Source organism: Maniola hyperantus, chromosome 15 (genome assembly GCF_902806685.2).
Source record: "Maniola hyperantus chromosome 15, iAphHyp1.2, whole genome shotgun sequence".
Taxonomy (NCBI): domain Eukaryota; kingdom Metazoa; phylum Arthropoda; class Insecta; order Lepidoptera; family Nymphalidae; genus Maniola; species Maniola hyperantus.
Window position 1 is genome coordinate 12,852,482 of NC_048550.1, and position 20,731 is coordinate 12,873,212.

General features: G+C 36.0%; 1 protein-coding gene across 3 annotated transcripts in view; it reads right to left on the bottom strand.

Annotated features, from left to right (window-relative positions):
- Window positions 1–2,994: 2,994 nt before the first annotated feature.
- Camta (Calmodulin-binding transcription activator) overlaps window positions 2,995–20,731 on the bottom strand; it is a 202,377-nt gene continuing 184,640 nt past the window's right edge. Inside the window, exons 14-23 of one of the 3 annotated variants that reach the window (XM_069503603.1) lie at window positions 19,807–19,899; window positions 17,779–17,846; window positions 16,769–16,911; window positions 15,109–15,269; window positions 14,093–14,229; window positions 13,138–13,232; window positions 11,953–12,027; window positions 10,030–10,054; window positions 7,005–7,109; window positions 2,995–5,562 (exon numbers count right to left, since the gene is read on the bottom strand). In XM_069503603.1, the coding sequence (XP_069359704.1) occupies window positions 7,008–7,109; window positions 10,030–10,054; window positions 11,953–12,027; window positions 13,138–13,232; window positions 14,093–14,229; window positions 15,109–15,269; window positions 16,769–16,911; window positions 17,779–17,846; window positions 19,807–19,899 (899 nt within the window). In that variant the 3' untranslated portion in view covers window positions 2,995–5,562; window positions 7,005–7,007. The remainder of the gene's footprint in view (window positions 5,563–7,004; window positions 7,110–10,029; window positions 10,055–11,952; window positions 12,028–13,137; window positions 13,233–14,092; window positions 14,230–15,108; window positions 15,270–16,768; window positions 16,912–17,778; window positions 17,847–19,806; window positions 19,900–20,731) is intronic. The other 2 variants (XM_069503604.1, XM_069503606.1) reach the window with 2 other exon arrangements.

Sequence of the window (20,731 nt, forward strand, 5' to 3'; positions counted from 1 at the left end):
GGCATATGCGCACTGGTAAATTCGATTTTTTTCTTTAAAAGAAGCTCAAATATACAAATTTTTTCCGTAAAGGTATAATAATATTATTATGTTATTCCCTCAATGTCATCATGCAAAACAAAGACTGAAAAATTAATCATTAATATTGAACATAATATGGATGCACCTAATATGAACATAATAGAATTTACAGTAATATTCGATAATTTTATTATTGTAAACTCATTAATAAATACCTTTTATTTTTCAAACAAAAAAACAATCATAAGTTACCAATCAAAAAACAGGGTACAGTGTTAAATTATTTATTTTACCTCAATTACGCTGTTTTGATTGGTTGACATGAATGAGTGTACGACTATAATATAGTCAAATTGAAACTATGAATAAAATATGGCGTCGCTATTTCGATATTTTCAAACTTAAGAATATTATACATTATTTAGCAAATTATATCGTTATTTAGGAAAAAAAATCGAAATAGCGATGAATATACAAATAGAAACAAAATGGCGTCCCAAGACAATATACAAACCTTACAAACATTATATCTCGCAATAGTTGGTGTTAGTAACCTCAGAACTGGCAGTACATAACAATTTTTACACTCTCTATAATAAAGAGAAACTTATTATTAAAAAACGATTACAATTGCATACAATCGAAGTATTTTTAATTACTTTTTAAATATTAAAAAAATAACTTCATAAAAATTTGCTATCAAATACGTATACGCTACAATATAAAAATCGTCTCAAGCAACATTACTACTTTAACTAGAAAAATAAGTCCAGAAAGTGATCTAATAAGAAACAAAAATGATAAAACTAAAACATATTATACTAAGAAAACTAAAAATCTAAAAAATCTCATAGGTATAAGTAACTAATAAAACTATATTATCATTTATGTTGCGCCTACTTGTAAAACAGGTAACATAAAAAAAACTTATTACAAAATAAAGCAAACAAAAATTTACTTTAAACTATTCGGCTATTAAATTTTAATACTGTAGAAACAATAAAAAATATAGTAGTAACAAAATAAAAATAAATCAACACACAAGTATTCTAGCGTTTTATTAGGAAATAATCAAGAACTTTTAGATAGACATAAAAAAACTTAATTAAATACATAATATCTTAGTGATATGCAATATTATAATTAGGCAGGCTTTGACTAAAATAACAATGTATCAGGTTGATATTGTATTAATTTTATTAAAACAGGGAACCTACACACAGATTAATTTGAAGAAACAATCAAAATATAATTTTACCGACAGAACTATATTTTTAAATCACTAGGTGTGACTGTGACTTACGCTCCCACTACTACTGTCAGAAACCTTCCCGCAAGTTCTAACAATAACTGTAAAAAGTTTCAACTTAATTGGATGAATGATGAGCGAATACATAGGTAATGAACAAATGATATTTTTATAAGCATACAAAATATTGTGTATACAAGTACTTGTTAAAAATAAAGTTTTTATAGCAGTACTTAGGAAAAGTTTTTATACGAGAAGATTTCGATTTCTTGATAGCAAAGTTAAAAATGAAAGTCAAAAAGTAAATACATATACCAACCTGATGTATTTAAAAAGCTACAGCAGTCAACATAAGACAATGCCTACACTAATCTCAAAATAATATAACATTCATATTATGCTTCATATCAGTTACTTGCAAAACATTATCACAATATTAAAATAACAACGCCTTGGGCGTAGCTCTTGTAAACAATTAAAACAATTTTACAAATACATAACTTTAGTGTTCACATAAAATATCTCCTTATAAAATTTAAAATCTCCCAAAAATAGAAAATAAATGGCATTTCAAAAGAACAATCTGTGACAGTAACAATAATTTAATAATCATTCGAATTGTGCACAAACTTCTAATTAAATAAGCATAAATATTCAAGTAGATAACTTATAATAGTAGGTAGGTATACTGTATGAAGAACAACTAAAAACAAAATGAATTTGAAGATGATATTTTAAAAACAAATACGTAGCCCACTTCTGTAAATTGTTCTCAAATTCCAAATTAATATCAATTTAAAAGACGTATTAGTAGCTGCAATAGGTACCCTTAAAAATGGCAGTATAGTTTGAGCATATTTTATGTAAACACAATAAAATCATGAAACAAAGTAGCCTACCCAAAAATTATGAAGTTCAAACTCCAACCTCAAATCTTAGTCTCACTATTCAAATCGTTCCATTCCCGTTTACCCATCTCAATTCTTTATACTTAACAGTACTTCCTAAATATGATTTATAATGTGTGAACAAGCTTCTTATATAATAATAATAAAAAGTATTAGTTAATTTTTTAAATTTAAATTCTATGTATAGAGTTCAAGATTTCTTTTTTTTATTTCATTTATATAAGTAGTAATTTTTCTAACTAGTACTACATCTAGTGCACTATATTTTTAGCTGTGGTCAATCACTATCGCGTGCCATAAGGATGTGCTCCGAACGTTTTTTAAATTATCATTTTTATTTTATTACAAAACGCTAAAACCACTATTAACATCGGCCTAGTTATTCCTCGTCTGCGCATATCTGTAAACCTTTCTAAAATTAGTTTTTATGGCACCAAGAAAAAAATAGCTATCTATGATTTGCTAAATTATATTATAATTACTCACTAAGAAAATTGCTTCAATTTGCCTAAATCAATTATTGCACTAAATTACTCTTCGAGCCAATAGAACTAATCGCTTAAATTGTCTTTAATAAATTACTTAATGCTTATCCATTGTTTTTGATGAAATCGGAGCACATTTTACGGTAGCACTAAAAGCATTCTATAGTTCAACTGTTTGTGACGATTGCGTGGCATAATAAAATACTCTTTTTCTACAAGTCGGAGTAATTTTCACCACAAAAATATTATTGCTATCAGAGGTTCTGCGTTACCGTTAAAAATATTTTTGCCGTAATTTTTAGGTTTCCCTCTATGTATATCGGCGTTCCCTCTATGTATATCGGCGTTCCGAAAGCAATCGTGCACGTTATCCAAAAATATATATACATGACCACTAGCTAAACGAACTATTCATCCGAAAACGAAAAACGAGAGAATTTTTATTGGAAAATTAATACATCAAAACTTTTGGCGCAATACATCTCGAAATACTGGTTTCGTATCCGCCATCACTACATATACATATATAAATATAACATCTTAAAGTTAGCAATCCAAAAATATAAAATGTACATGTTGCATTCGTGCGCCCTCGGGTGCCCCGTGCCTCGCAAGCGAACCGCGTCTCTATAGACAAAGTCGTAAATGTTGTTTTCGCTTGTATGCGACTTTTGCCTCTACGCCACCAGAGGGTGCAAAAGCCGCCTCAACTGGACGGTTATTCTCGAACTGCGTCGCGTTACATTCATTATTTACTTCTAACAGTGCTGGCGCATTGTTAACATATCCAAACTTTTAAATATACGTGTCTCGATATCGCAAGAGTTTCAAACCACAAAAGTTCCGTTAATCCGTCGATTCTATCAAATGATTTTGGACATGATAAAAATACAGAAGCATCCCTTTTCATATGACAACTCCGGGCCTTTCAAGTCTTCTTTAAAATTATAACAGAACCAGTAAGGGATGCAAGACTTAAAGATGAAGAAAGTAACATTAAAAAAGATTAAATCCATCTGACAGAAAATGAAGGTAAATAAAGCCTGTAGATTTTTAATTTGAATTCGATAAAGATGAAAAAACAATTGGTTGTATACAAATAAAGTGAGGAATCTTTTCCACGGCCCTGCACAAGCAAAGCAATCATAGTCATTCGTAACTTTTGCTTTATAAAAATACGAATCGAAAATATCTTGACGGCAGCACGTCGTCTTATGGTTAAGCTATGATTACTTCTAATATCTTAATCTAGTATCTATATCGTCTACGTTAAAATATCAGAGAATTCAGAAAAAGGGAATATTTAGGTAGTTATTTCTATATTAAATGGTGCACAACCTTATTTTTTCATGAACGCTAGATTAGTATGGCATTTAGCTTTATCGAGGATCTAGAAACCAAAAGTTATCTATCTAATGAACTAAGTTAAAGTTGTATCGATAATTCATTAAGTAGTATAATAGTTATTGAAGTAGGAACTAGGGGTAGGGAAATGGATGATGTAAATAAATAAGTATATCGTAATCTTTGAAACTAAGTCAACAAGGATGAAGAAGAAACAGACGGTACAAAGAAAATACAGATGTCACAATATTCCGATGTAAAGACTAGAGGAATGATCAGAATCAATAGTTTGCTTGTCAACCGTCTAAACGTTTCATTGCATAGACTAGAATAATTAACCTATTTAGGCTGGAATGAAACCTATAATGGTAAACTTTAGTTTAGACCAATAGTAAAACTAAGTATTTTTTCTTAAATACGATAAAATCTCAAAATACTCACAGCTCGTCGGGTTTATTGAATTATACGCTAGGTGCATCTACTTTATAAGAACAGTGGCTTTTTAATAATTTGAATTTGTACTTAACCTACTTACTTTTAATTCCACCGTGAAAATTATTAGTAGAGCTAAGAAATTCAAGATCTGCTCAATCTTAAAACCTTGCATCGAAAGCGGGTTAACTTAAACAATATCTTTTTCCAAATTTTTAGTAAATGCACAAAACAGTACTTTTATTACTCGTAGTGCCGTCAATGAAGATCAAAATTTTAATGTTGCCAATATTAAAGATGATCTAAGAAAATTACTTTACATTCAATTTAGAGTTTTTCAAAAATATGATTCCAATAAACACCCTAAACAAATTTCTCAAAAATACGTTATGAAAATATAATACAAATACGATAAAATTTATACTAAATATAACCCTGTCTATGACCTGAAGAGTTAAACGCAAATACGAAATTAAGGCCAAACATGAAGAAGACGTTTCTAAGAAGATCGAATGAATATACGAGATGTTATAATCAAACATGCAAGGATTTTATGAAAAATATTACATAGGAAATCGAAACGGTTCGAAAACCCTACGGGAAATACGAGGGCACTGTAAAAATAATAGAGATAATTCTACAATTCAAGGCCGAGTTATGTCACAACTCCGTTTAACCTGTTTGAAAATCGTGTTTAAGTATAGTAGATTTAGGGTAGTGATAGTAGATTTTAAATGACTAAATGAAGGCAGTCATGTGTTTAAACATTAAACCGATGGTTCTTAAGTTTCTATTTTAACGCAATCAGGTAACGATGTTAAAAGTTTTAGTGAAGCCCAAAAACCAAATTAATTCCTGACTCTGGCAGTTATTGTATACTTATAAATAATGCATAAGATGTAAACAATAATTTTTGGAACTCGCTGGATGCTTTGTAATTTTACAAAACTTTTGACTAAAATGACTATGTTACCGAAATACGAAGTTGCTGGAAAGCATTTTTAGTGGAATGTTGTGTGTGTGAAATTGATGTTCAGGGTCAGGTCACATTTTAAACAGAAGCTCGAGAAGAAGGTCGTCATCTGCGTCCATCGGTGATTCAGGTGCTAAGTAGTCAATGATTCTGGAACAAATTTTTATTTTACGACCATTTTTCTTTAACAGATAGTCCACTTAATATAACAAAAACTTGCAGAATTCTGATAAAACATGCTGAAATTAACTGTCTGCATGTGTTTTCACAGTGCAAGTGGCTTGTCAGCGCTGACATTTGCAAGTTTTATTACTAGTGAATACTTCGGCTGAGATAGAAATACCCATTGGTTTGAAAGTTTTTCCAATAGAAGGGACAAAAGAAAATCAACCAGAATTTGAGCAATTAGGAAAAGATTATCATCCAGATTAACCTGCACAAATCTTGATCATCATTAATCCAGCATCATCAAGCACTCAATTTCCGGTAGAAATAGTAAGTACTTGGTATTATGAATTTTCTTCTACAGTTCTATGCCCCAGGAACATGGTAGCTCATGCCACAGTAGGTTTGACCTCACAGCGAGATGCATCAGCTGAAGGAAACATTTCCCCAGATACACTGACTGAATAGCTGGTGTTGCTAAGCTGGTGTATTCTTAGGAGTTCTTGGAACCTCTCAATATGGCTACTTAAGAAATTATATTGGGTATAAGCTGATCTTTTAAACTCTCTTAAAAATACCCGACATCCTAGAGAATTGTGACAAGGAAGTCGGGTATTTTAGGAGATTTGTAGGTGTTTCCGCTCAAGGAAACATTTCCCCAGATGCGCTGAATAGCAGGTGTTCTAAGCTGGTGTATTCTTAGCCACTCAAGAAATTCTATTGGGTGTAAGCTGATCTTTAAATCTCTCCTAAAAATACTGGACTGCCTAGAAAATTGTGACAAGAAAGTCGGGTATTGTCGGAGATTTGTCTTGTTCTTACTATACTGTAGTTTCCTTAATTTACTTAAAAGATAAACATGTACAGTACGCGGCCGAAAGTGATGTACATCTGAATTTACAATTACATTTCGGCTTTGTAGAGCGTTGTCTCTGTCACTCATACCTATATGACGTTTTGTCAGGACAGGGATAAAGCTCTACAAATCTGCTATCACCTTCTAAAGGTACAGGAAAGGTAGGCCATCACTTTCGACTGTAGCTTCTTGCTGAAATGCATAAGAGAAGTACTATATGCCGTCCATACGCCCATGTTACTGCGAACTGACAATGGAAATCCTGATACCAGTGAAATCCTAAATCCAGAAGGTCTAAAGCGCAAGTCAAATTGCCTGGCTTACGCGTTTCTCCGAGAAGGTTTCTGCGATTGTATATCATCTAAGCATGCTTTTATAGCCTCAACTATAGCTCAACGGTTAAAGGTGCGGACTGAATTCGAAAGGTCGCCGGTTCAAACCCCACCCGTTGCACTATTGTCGTACTTACTCCTAGCACAAGCTTCACGCTTAATAGGAGAGGAAAGGGGAATGTTAGTGAAGGAACATGGCTAATATTCTTTAAAAAAAACTAAAGAAAAATGGACTATACCGATTAGGCGTGGGTGGTGTACTGGTGGTGGGCTGCAACGAGCTTCGGCGGACACCCGGGGAGAGCCGGGCCACCTTCCCGCTTGCGGCTCGTTCTCTCTGTAACCTGTATACGAGAAAACACGACACATTAGTTGAGTGTCGAGTTGTTAAGCGTAGCGTTGGAAGACCTCCCACTAGGAGGACAGGCGACATAAAATGAATCGCAAGGAGCCGCTGCATGGCGGCATATGGAAGTCTTTACAAGAGACCTATGTCCAGCAGTGAGCGTCTATCGGTTAATAATGATGCTGATGATGAGTTGTTAAAGTGAAGTGAGCGTTATGTTTAGTATGAAATTTTATGTCTCCCCGACGTTGACAGAATTCAAGAGTCGAAATTCAATAATTGTAAGTGAAATGGACCTTAATAACTTCCTTGACTTGAAGTACAAATTCAGTAGCAGTACCACTGATTTTAATTTCGCAACGTTTCCGCTTGGAGCGCTGGCTGACACGGACAAACATGAACTTTTAAACAAGGTGTTTTTGACTTTGTTTAAGACATAATGTTTCAGTTAGATCAATTCTCAATGTATTTAGGTGTATTAATAAGAATTCCTTTCAAAAGAATTCATTGTATTTAGGTAGGTTTGATAAAGCGCTTCTGAAAGGCAGGCAATACACCTTCCTTCGGTCTTAAATATCTCGTATAAAAATTAATATTTCATGAAGCGAAAAAAAAATATTCACGAAAATCGTGCGATACCTATCGCCTGTAGCATACAGAATAGGTAATTTCGAAGGATGCCACATATTTCGCTTAACTTACAGCGTACGTGTGCTACCACACATCAAAGGGCGAAACGTGATATTTTCGCCGAAAGTCATATTCTAGGTTAGAGTATCTACAGACATGCCAACTTCAAACCCCAAATTGGGTTGGGACAATTTACCGTATAATTTGGCTGGTCGATTAGTAGGCTTGACTTTGCCGCCAATTTTAAATTATACTTCACTGGCCCGCGACTTCGTTCGCGTAGAATTAGGTTTTTTTTAAATCCCGTGAAAGCTCTTTGATTTTTCCGGGATGAAAAGGGTTCTCCAGGTCTTTAACTATACACATGCAAAAAATCACTTCAATCCGTTGCGACGTGATTGAAGGACAAACAAACACACTTTCGCATTTATAATAAGGGTACCTACTGATTAGTTAGGTGTTGGAATATATCTAAAAACGACTTCTTCAATAAGATACAAGTTAGTCGGTGACACTTTCTGTATCAGCTACTGACTATTTGACGAGCGACCATCCGTCCAAAAAAAATTGTTATTTAAATATATAAAAGGAAAAGATGACTGACTGATTGACTGACTGACTGATCTATTAACGCACAGCTCAAACCACTGGACTTATCGGGCTGAAATTTGGCATGTATATAGCTATTATGACGTAGACATCCACTACGAAAGGATTTTTGAAAATTCAACCCCTAAGGGGGTTCAATACGGATTTGAACTTTGTATAGTCTACGCTGATGAAGTCGCGGGAATTATTTAGTTATTGGATAAATGTGTCAGCATACGATTTATCAGCACGTCTGTGGAAGCTTTAATAGAGGAAATGGTTAAAGAATTCTATAAAATGAACATTGCGCACGTTTCTGTCCATATCACAAATAATGGAGGGCGGATGTCGAAAATATTGTATTTGCATGAGAGATCGTTAATATTTCATAACACCCTTGTCTGAGTTATTACGATAATGGCACCGATTCTGAGTACAACCTAATTTTAGAGTATTCACATGCTCTTCTTACTAATGTAATATGAAAAGGACAGACACAGATTGACAGTTTTAAATTTAATTTTTAGATGTTATTAACCCGTGATTTTGGCGCACAGTCGCGAACGTACTGTTTTTTGTATTGTGCACTAAAATTTAGAGTCTTTAAATGTGAAAGTCATGTTCCGTTCCTTTTTTAGCTTTGTTAAAAAGAAAAGGATGCAGATACTCTAAATTTAGTTAAGAGAAAGACTAAGGAATCGGTGCCATTAGAGGGCTAAAAATTTAATAACAAGCACTGACTTATATATTGCTTCGTATGGACAGGGCTATTGGACAAACAAAATGGCACCGACTCAGTGGTGCTTTAGCACCAATGCAACCTCAGTGACGTCTGGATTTCAAACGGGTCGTTCATTGATATCTAAGAGGTAGCGCTGATATATTTGGTTCCAAAACCGTGAAAAATTTTGTTCTTTTGACCATGTCTTGTCATTTTTTATATCGACGATAACAAAGCTCTGAGGGATAAAATCTGTACAAAAACCAAAGTGTTCGATATAGCTCGACGGATCAGCAAGCTGAAGTGGCAGTAGCCAGGATATATCATTTTATTACTACAGTCCAAGACCCTATCTCTATATACAAAAACTAGCTAATGCCCGCGACTCTGTACGCGTGGATTTAGGTTTTTAAAAATCCTGTGGGAATTCTTCAATTTTCCGGCATAAAAAGTAGCCAATGTTCTTCCCCGGGATGCAAGCTATCTCTGTACCAAATTTCGTCAAAATCGGTTGAACGGTTGAACCGTGAAAAGCTAGCAGACAGACAGACAGACAGACAGACACACTTTCGTATTTATAATATTAGTATGGATGAATTGCTAAATGTGTTGCTGATCGCAAATCTCGAGAACAGCTGAACCGATTTCGCTAATTCTTTTTTATAATATTCCTTGAAGTACGAGAATGGTTCTTGCGGAGAGAAAAGTTTAAAAAATTGCCTGAAAAAGAATCGACTGTTAGGCGGTACGAAGTTCTCCGGGGCAGCTAGTTACTATAACTAAATTTTTGCTCATAAGATTTACACTAAATAATTGCACCATAATAATCTAAAACTAGAGCGTTATTTAATTATTAGAGTCTATCAAAAAAGTACTACCATAACGTTCATAAAAAGTATTATAATTAAAATAATTAACAAACAATAAAAAGCAAATCATATATTTTTGTTTAGCCAATTTTTGTTTTCTAATAACTTACGTTCGTTGTAAATTCCTCCCAAGTACTAGTTGCATGAAAAGATTAAAATACAATCAATCAATAAATAAATAAAAAGTCAGCATTAATAATTTTGAAAAAAGTTTTGGTTTAAACTTTTGGAGGGGATTGTGGCCATCGTTACTACGGTACATAATTTCAGTCAGCGACATCTATGTAGTACCTACCGCACTAGTCGTCAGGGCCCTCTTTCCTACTGGGCACTCTGGGCACGTGCCCAGGGCCCACGATCGATAGGGGCCCACTAATCCCTGCCAGATCACTATACTATAACCGACCGACCGATATTTTATTACCAAAAAACCTTATTTCAAAGATATAGTCACAAGTCGATTTGAGTAGAAATTTTTCCGACCGGAAGAGGCGCCCTTAGGAGGGTTGCCCCCCGACCTCAAATTATTTCTTCGAGGCTCGAGCCCTAGGGCTCACCGATAGGCGGAGCTTCACGCTCGCCACCCTCCCCGGTGACGCTGTAGCGGCCTACGCAGCATAGTCAATCCGAAACAACACAAAACAAAGAGCTTGTAATGTTTAGTCTCATACTTAGGTGCTTAGGTAGATAGTGCAGTCAGTTTCAATACGCACTCTTTTTTTCGTTTTCTTTTTTTTATCTTCTTTTTATTTTGTTTTATGGAGTCGTTGCTATCCGTGCGTGTAGCAGTTTTAGATTTCGTAATCTCTAAGCTTAAATATAAAGGTTGTAATATTATGAAACGCAAAAGCTATATATTTTGTATGTTCTGTTTCACCCCTCGTCTTTCAGGATTTCAACCTTTAAGTAGCATTACCATGTGCAAGTTGAAAAAAGTAGGACAAAAGATAAAAAATAAGTTTTTATATGAACAACCCGTCGGAAATATCTGAGCACCTCGCTGGAATGCGCTTCCTCTCACGCTTCACCGCAGCTCGTCCATTTTCGCCTATCCAGTACCCAAAGAGTACATAATTAGGTACTACGTTTTACCAGTACCATTGCCAGTACCGTTGCCAACGCAAGCACGTTGCATAACGTCATTAACGTTATTACAGATATTTCCGACGGGTTATACCTATACCGTTTCACTGAGACGGCTCGTAAGGTAGAGCGCACGTTGCGGAACTCGGAAGGGCACTCCTCCTACAACCCGCGACTTTCCCTATGAATCACGAGCCATTTCAGTCAAGCAAATACCTTTAGTAATACCCGGCATTAAACTGATTTAGTTAAGTTTTGTAATGCTGTCACTTTTTGGCAAGAAAATAAGGGTGCGTTTCCACTGACGTGGAGCGGGGTGGAGTGGAGTGGAACATGAATTGACCGATCACACAGTTTCCACTGATGTGGAGTGGGGATTTTGAGCACTTTGATTGGACAATTCACGGGCCGCTCCACTCCACTCCACCCAGCTCTGCGTCAGTGCAAATAATGTCGCTGCGTGTATTTAGAGCTTAACAGGCGTTCTGGTGCAAAATGGCCTTATTGTTGAAAATCAATGCCAAAAGTGGCAAAAGTACCACAACACTGAACAACACAAAAAACTTGGAAATATCCTGCAAAACCAGGATTCACAGTCAGTATATTTGTTGCTATAATAAAGTTAAATAATGCAGCAGAACACACTAAATAGTTTCTGGGTAAACAATTTATAACCATTCAAAGGATTTGGGATGAATGCCAGGATTTTCAGATGATATGAAATTTTCAATAAACAGGGATTATAAGGGACACAATCATTGAACATAGAGATCTTTGGACACAATAAAATGATTTATTCATCGCTATTATTGACTTCATTTTAACAAAGACTCAGAAAATACATTGTGATCATAATGCCAGTAGGTATTTATTTGTATTTATATTAACTGACTTGAGAAATAAGGATTCGATGCGCATTTTTTTGTTAATTATTATAAATAGTTACTTACTTAATCTTGGACTGCCTCATGAATTGTTGAATTTTTCTCGCTGCCTGATTTTGACGTCTTTGGGAATATGTCCGTCTGTACAAAAAGTGGTTTTATTTTAGTTTCAACACATTTTGGCAACATGGTTTAGTTCAAGGGTTTAATCAATTGCAAAATCATCATTATACAAGGTGTAACCAGAACTCTGGCAAAAATGAAGACAAGTGATAGTACCGATGATCAGTGATATGATACCATAACAAAAAACGCGATATATAAAAAAATCCTATATTTTTATTCTGTAAAATTTCACGATAAATTGCAAATAAAACATCTGACTGACGCTAGAGGTCAACGAACGTTCCGTAAGTAGTTCACTTGGAGAGTCAATGCCGCGTCGTAGGCGGAACATTGACCCGAGTTTGCATGTTATACATTGCGGGCTTTAAAAATACTGAATCACTAAAACTAAAAAATGAGGCAAATGGTGATTGGTATTAGATTGTGTTTAGGTAGTAAACAATAACGCTAAGTTTTTGCTAGCGTTCTGGTTACACTACGCGTGAGAAGTCATTTTGTACGGACTATGGCACCGATTCTGTTGTCTTTTACAACTAAATTTATAGTATCTGCATCTTTTTCTTTTTAGTATTTCTAAAAAAGGAAAGAATATGAATTTTACATTTAAAGACTCAACATTTAGTGCACGCTAGTTAAAACATAGGCTAAAGTCATGAGGTTTGACAGTTCTATATTAAATCTGTGTCTGTCCTTTTCATATCACATTAGTAAGAAGAGGATGCGAATACTCTAAAATTTAGTTTTTTTTTTTAAATAGAGATAGCGAGCAAACGAGCAGGCGGGTAACCTGATGTTAAGTGATTACCGCCGCCCATGAACATTTGCAGCACCAGAGGAACCGCCGATGCGTTGCCGGCCTTTTAGGAATTTGTTGGTCCGCCCCTTGAATAACCCCATGTTGTGATCTAGTGGGAACACCGCCGATGGGAGTTGGTTCCACAGTTTGCATGTGCGTGGAAAGAAGGATCTGGCACAGTAGACGGTCGAAGTGCACCAGACACCCAGGGTGAAATTCCTTACGGTGGCGCGCGGTGCGTTTGTAGAAAAATGACGGTGGAATGAGGTCTAGTTGTGCTCAGAGTTCGTACCTATCCTACCTTTTATACCTAGCATTATTAAACTTACTTAATGGGCGTAGTGGCAAGACGACGCTCCCTCAGCATGCGGTATCCACGTTGGATCACCGTTGCAGCCGCGTGCATCTGCTTCAGGTATGCGAACTGCAACAAAATTTTAAGTCACACACACACACGGTAAACACACATGTCGGTATTTGTCTATGTCAAAAATAATTTGTTTCTCAGTGATTATTAAAGAGACAGCCTTCCAAAATACGTAAAATCCACGCCCTTTGTTAGTGTTGAAGCGCCTACAACATCTTCGCAGCAAATGCGTACCAATTCGTCGACTCATAATTTTATCTTTCACTTAATTGTTTCTTTATAGTATTTTTGTTATTGTATATATATAAATTAGTCACTGTTATAACTCATGTTTAATATTTTGGAATCAAACATTAATAATCTAAAATCACACATTTATTATCTTTTCCAAATGTCAGTTCATGCAACATAATATTTTTATAACCACCCGCAATTTTCTATATATTTTTTGTATCGATTGACGTTTTCATAAAATTCCTTTCTTCTTTTTGTTAAAAACTAACCAACGGTCTGCGCTCAATAAATCATTTTACAACTGCAAGAAAAATCCTTTAAATTGTCATCCACGCATCTACAATTAAAGAGACGGTCTTCCAAAATACGTAAAATCCACGCCCTTTGTTAGTTTTAAGTGTTACACTTAAAACTAACAAAGGACATAACCACTCTTACCCACTACATCCAACCCAAGTCCGTGAAAATACGTTCGTTTTTGTTTTGTATGGGAGCTTATGACGTATGTCGTAGATAAACGCTGGTATTCTCACGGATTATGGATAGAACTCAGATGACGAAAGTGTAGTTAGTGCGTAATCGCAGTATGGAGAACTATGTGTGGTGACGCATTTTTGAAAAGGCCCGCCTCTAGCAGTGGAGTGGAGTGGTATGCATGCTGATGGATTGGATTTATTACCAACCTGTTTGTATCTTCGGTAGCAATTCTGTATGGTTATGGCAGCAGCCGCAGCGCGTCGCTGCAGCTGTCGGCCGCGGTACTGCCGGTACGCCTTCTGAATCGTTATGGCCGCTGAGTACAGCTCGCGTTGCTCACGATCTGGGGGTTGAGGTTTAGTAAATACTAGCTTATGCTCGCGACTTCGTCCGCGTGGACTATACAAATTTCAAACATCTATTTCACCCCCTTGAATTTGGGGTTGAATTTTCAAAAATCCTCTAGGGGTTGAATTTTCAAAAATCCTTTCTTAGCGGACGTCTACATCATAATAGCTAGCTGCATGCCAAATTTCAGCCCGATCCGTCCAGTAGTTTGAGCTGTGCGTTGATTGATCAGTCAGTCAGTCAGTCAGTCAGTCAGTCAGTCAGTCAGTCACGTTTTCCTTTTATATAGTAAAAAAAATATGACGGCAGGGCGTCTTTCAGTTGTCAACACTACTCATCGACCGATTACGTCATCCTCCCCACCGATGTCGTGACTGTGAGACTATAAAACCGAACGAGCTGTGCGAAACGATTGATTATTCATTTGGCTGTTACCAGAGGCGCTTCTCAGTAGACACGGGGTGTCGTACTGTAGGTTTTAGACTTGTTGTTGTAACCTAATGTGGTTTCACTTGGTTGAGGTTATAGTACTAGGTTGTGGTGTGCTAGGTTAGCTGGTTGGTCTGGGACCGGTATGGGGATGGAGGAGCCGGTATAGGTAGGGAATTAGCTATGAGATCAAGGATTTGATCCCGGGCACGCACCTCTAACTTTTCAGAATTATGTGCAGTTTTTTTTAACAGTGAAGGAAAAATCGTGAGAAAACCTGCATGCCTGAGAGTTCTTAATAATTTTCTCGAAAGTGTGTAAGTCTGCCAATCTGCATTTTGCCAGCGTGGTGGACTATGGCCGACCCTTTCTCATACTGAGAGGAGAACCATGCTCTGTAGTGAGCCGGGGATGGGTTGATCATGATGATGATGAATCTACTAACCATTAAGAGTAAGACTTGAGAAATGTGTGGTAGTGTTCAGGAATTCCTGCAGAGTTGCTGATGAGGATGGCAGAGCGTTCCGTGGTGACGCCGGCGGAGGAGACAGCGCTGATCCTGGTGACACCGACCCTGATGAGCATGGAGTGGATCCACCGCAATATCTGGTAAAGAATAAAAAATTAAATAAAAAACTAGCTGATGCCCGCGACTTCGTATGCGTGGATTTAGGTTTTTAAAAATCTCTCTCTTTGATTTCCTAGGATAAAAAGTACGTCACTCTCCAGGTCTTACTACTAGTCAACTATAGTCATGCAAAATATCACGTCGATCCGTTGTTCCGTTGAGACGTGATTGAAGAACAAACCAACAAACGAACAAACCAACAAACCAATTAAACATCAAACCAACAAACAAAGACACTTTCACATTCATTATAATATGGGTACTGATTAAAAACCTACTTCCAAAAACCACTACAAAGCTCGCCCGACTTCAACATACATACACGTGTAGAATCAAAAGTTATTTTATACTTGAAATAACTTTTGATTCTACACGACGTGTATGTATGTTGAAGTCGGGCGAGCTTCACGCTTTGATTTTTAGTTTCTTTTATTATGCTCGCCCAACTTCATACATCATCAGGGTTAAGAAGGTCCAAGCATGAAGTCGTTACTCCTACCTACAATATTAATTTACTACGAACACTTCCTGAATCTTGATAAATTAGACAGGCAGTAACCCTGCAGCATCAGGATTAAGGAGTTGGATCCAGAATTTCTTATGGAATCACCGCGGAAGTATCCTCTATTGATAAAAAAAAAATTACAAATCGGTCCAGAAACCTCGAAAAAATCGGCGCACATACATTAAAAAAACGGGCCGAATTGAGAACCACCTCCTTTTTGGTATGTATCTATGAAGTCGGGCGAGCATAATAACAGAAACTAGAAATCAAAGCATAAAGCTCGCCCGACTTCAACATACATATAGTACCCGGCAAACAACTTGGGCCTGCAGCAGCGTATTGGCAGAAAGGCGTATCACGTGCACTCGCGCTGACTGATCAACCAATCGCGTGCACCCGCCATTCGCCAGCCAATCGCGTCAATACTCAAGTTGTTTGCCGGGCACTGTACATGTGTAGAAACAAAAGTTATTTTTTACTTTGTAGTGGTTTTAAAAATAAATAAAATAAAATAAAATGTTTTTATTTCGACCAACAAGGATCATATTGGTGTTAGTAATTACACGAAACTTAAACCTAATTGTTAGTAATTATTAATATTAGTGTTAGTAATTACACGAAACTTAAACCTATTTGTTAGTAAAAAATCTATAACTATTTAAATTAGGACAGGATCGATTTGCCAGCACGTGAATCATACAACAGTGATTCAAGTACTGGCAGTCGATCCTGTCAGAAAACACCTTCAGGAGGCCGTTGGGGCTGGACCGGACTCTACGCAACAGGGATGTGCACCGCTTTCGCATAGTAGTATAAAAACAGTCTACATGCGCCTCGGCGAACATCCCTGACGCGCTGCAGAATCTGGTTTTGGAAGTCGGTTTTATTTTTATTTTTTTTATAACTTCTTTTTATCCTTTTCTATGAAAATAAGCCTTTACCATTCAGTAGAAAATCAATAGGTGATGTTACCTATAAGTGTTGTCGCAAAACTCGAAGCTGAACTCGCTGCTAAAAGTGCTGGTGTCGTCCAGAAGTGGTACCATCAGGGTATCTTCGCTGCCGCCAGCACCGCTGTCCAAGTCGCAGCCGTTTAGAAGAGACGAGCTTTCGTTCTAAAAAATACAAAGGAATTAAGAAAAGCATATAACATACAGCATGCATACAGCTTAAGTACAATACGGCAAGGATAAAAGTTATTTTATTAAAAATGTATTTCAGAATTGAATAAAATATGATCCGAAGAAGAAAGCATAGCAAACGATTAGAGTGTGTTATCGCACTTATAATAATTAATTATCTCTGACAGAAGTCATGAGATGTGTTGCATCACCATCTTGAGTCGATGGTATAAATACGAGTGGTTTATGGTTTTAAAGCCAGTCTGTGTCTCGCTCGCACACTCATTCGACTATTAAATGCTTTGCGTTTAGGTCATTTTAATTGATTGGTTGTAGTAGTAATTTTGTGCCCTGATCAGGTTAATGATGTAGTTAGGTTAGTTTAAAGATTAAACCTCTCGGTAAGCTCTGCGCGTGTGACCAATGTCTGCGCGCAAGTTTAAAGGAGAGGAAAGTCCAATAACCAATCCAAAAATAGCCTATAATGCCCTGTTTTTCTGTCTAACTTTTTAACTCACTTAAGGTACCCTTTTAAGAGGTATACTCTAGTTTACCATGATTGGATTTGTAAATTCCTTTAGTAGAATAATAATTCCCAAAATATAGTCACTAATTTAATCAATAATTAAATTATTTAATTAGAGAAGGTAGAAATAGCTAAAAGGTTGAAAAATACGGTGAAATAAATCAAATATTTTTACAAAAAATAAACTAGCACTTGACAGATCATTCATTTGCATCGGAAAATGAAGAAACAGTCATAAATAGAGCGCGCTTGCCTAGAAGCCTATAATTCACCAAGTTGTAGATATTTGTAAAAACCGAAGCTTGAATTTACACAATTATTGATTCAAAAATTACCTTTATCCTTTCTGGCATGGCAGCGATTATTTGCTCTGCCAACGTGAACACCCGGTCATCCTGCTCCCCTGAAATGTTTTTGTATAGTGGAATCTCGGCTACACTACATTACGTCATGATACAGCTCGCGTCATGGTATAAGTCCCTCAAATTGCTAACGCGCATGGCCGCCATTTTAGTGACATCAGCACTAGACTGAAGTTTCGAGCTAATGGTATATTTTTTATTTCGGTTGACGTCATTTCGATGTTAATGAGACATGGTTCCAGCGCAATAGCAATTTGCGGGACTCAGAGTTAAGATCTGGCCATGATTCTATTATATCATCTATCAAGGTATCATTTGAAGTGCAAACTCTTTTTAAACTTTCATGACGCGTACTGTATGCTACTCCCCTATCTTTTTGTAATCATTTTTTTAAATTTGGATTTGTGTTCAATACAGAAGAATTTTCCACCTAATATTATAACATCACACATATCGAGATTTAAGATATTTATCAAACATACAATCATCACTTAGTATATTTAAATAATAAAAGAATAGGTGCCATATTACAAAAACGGTGTCCAAGCATACTTACCTTAGAAAAATCGCAATGCAAAATGTTTATTTAACTACACATAAAAAGCCGTTACATAATTATCGATTCATGCAAGCAGTTGAGCAACCATGCAGTGTCTTTAATGTTATTCGTGATGTAGAATTTTCACTTGATATAACAATATTTTTTGTTGAGTGTTAGGTAACAAAGTTGTTAAATATAGGAAAACCAGTTGGGGCTGTTGTGTCTGGAAGTACAGTGATAGTGGATAGACCAATTCGAACCATTTAAAGCGACACCGATGGACAACATCGAATAGTAGAACCGATTGACAAAAATATCGAAATACTAACTGAAGCAAATAAAAACAAATTTGAAACAAATTTTTGGAATATCAAAGGCAATTTGTATTTGATAGATGTTATAAAGTATTTTTGTTAATCGGTTCTGCTTTAATAGGTAACTACAAACAACACCGGGGCATCTCCGCTCGATAGGATACAGATACAGAAGAATCTACAAGTGGTCTACCGATAGCGATGACATAGAGCTACGCTGGCGACAGAGAAAAGACAGACGACGAAGGAGAAGGCCAGAGTGGCCATGCAACTACGACATTTACAACATCGATAACAAGTCGAGCGGAGGGGTGGCTGCGACTTGAAATGGTATAGAACAACAGAACAACTTCCGTTATAGATGTTTTTGTATTAATAGCAGCCAATACAGATGAAGGAATAAAATTTTATCTGACACATTTGAAGTTATTTCCAATCGGTTTTGAGCTATTCCTTCTTTTTTAGTTCGTGCCAATTTTCGCCATGTTAAACAAAATTGAATTACTAGGTAGATAGGGACATAATATTGATTTGTGGCAAAGCTCCCAATCAAAAATATATTTTTTTCAAGATTTGTATTGTATGCCTGGAATCATCATAGGGTTTTATAAAAACTTAGTCTGTTGGTAAAAACTTTTATATTTTATAATTTGCAATATTAGTTGAATTTTGAATAATAACATTATTGAACCTTCATAAGAATTTCAATTTGAATATGCCAATTTACTTCATCAGCATCACCCAAAATTTTAATGTCACGGTTTAGTTAAATATTAATTTGTTTTATCGTATATCAACCAAAGTTAACCCAATAATCAATAGCGAGCTGTAATTGTAGCCGTTGCACGATATGGTTGCCAAAAATCTTTGTGTATATCACGAAATGTATTTGCAACGAGCTGATTGTCAATTTTTTCACAAATCAAAGAGCGCTTCTACTGGTAATAGTTGACTTGCCTTTGTGGTTACCATGATCGACACGTAAACACTAGAACTTTGACCCGTACCTGCAACGGTTACAGTTTCGACTCGCATATGAGTACCCGGTTCAATGTCTTCGATAAGTTCTTCAATAGTCAGAAATGGACAGTCTATTTGAACAAGTCGCTAGCCGTCTATACCGTTTCGCGTGTGCAGCGAACTGACCTGCAGCGGGCGGGTCGGGCGCGGGCGACGGCGGTTCTGAGATGGCCTCGACGTCTATCAGAGGGCTGGCCGCGCGCCTCGCAGCCGTCTCGCCTGGACGGACAACAGTCAGTCGCGCGCTGTGCCCGATTGGGATCGATAACCTCGCCAGCGGTTTTGTCTATTCACTCTCATTACACCCCCCATATATAACAAATTACGATCCGCTGTAGCAACATCTTCTATTTATTGTCAGTATTTCTACAGCTTTTACGAAATAAATATAATTGCACCTTACAGCTCTTAATCTACAGCTTTTAATTTTAAAAGCAATATTGCACCTAATTCACATAATAGAACTTTGAAAAAATTCAAATCTGCTTTAAGCAAAACGATTTCGATGGTTACGAAGTCTATCGTATCATTTAATTTTATCGATTTCCTTAAAATGACTATGTAGCAATTTCATAAATCATACAATTTCAAACTATCTGCTGTTATTTTCAGTACTACTTCTTTTATGAAATTAAAAAAATTGCATATAACTTCTACAGCTTTTAACTTTACATAAGATATTGCATCTAATTTACGTAATAGAACTTTTTGAATATTGGAATCTGCTCTAGCAACATCATTATAAAAATTTCTATCTATTGAAGCATTATCATCAAAATTTATTTTAACTTTCTTTAATCAAGATCTGATTTTACTTTATAATTATCGTAGTCTTTAATTAGACCGCCTGGTTCAGGGAATATTATTCATAATCGCAAGCATTTTGAATATTAATAGTAATTTTACTCCAGCAAATGTTAAAACTTAAAATTTATATATATTTTCATATTGAGGAAACTTAAAGTTTTGAAACAAAATTGACTTAAGCGATATAGCTAGGCTGTTTTGAACATAAAGAAATTCAAATATATTTGTGCATATTTTTCGTTAC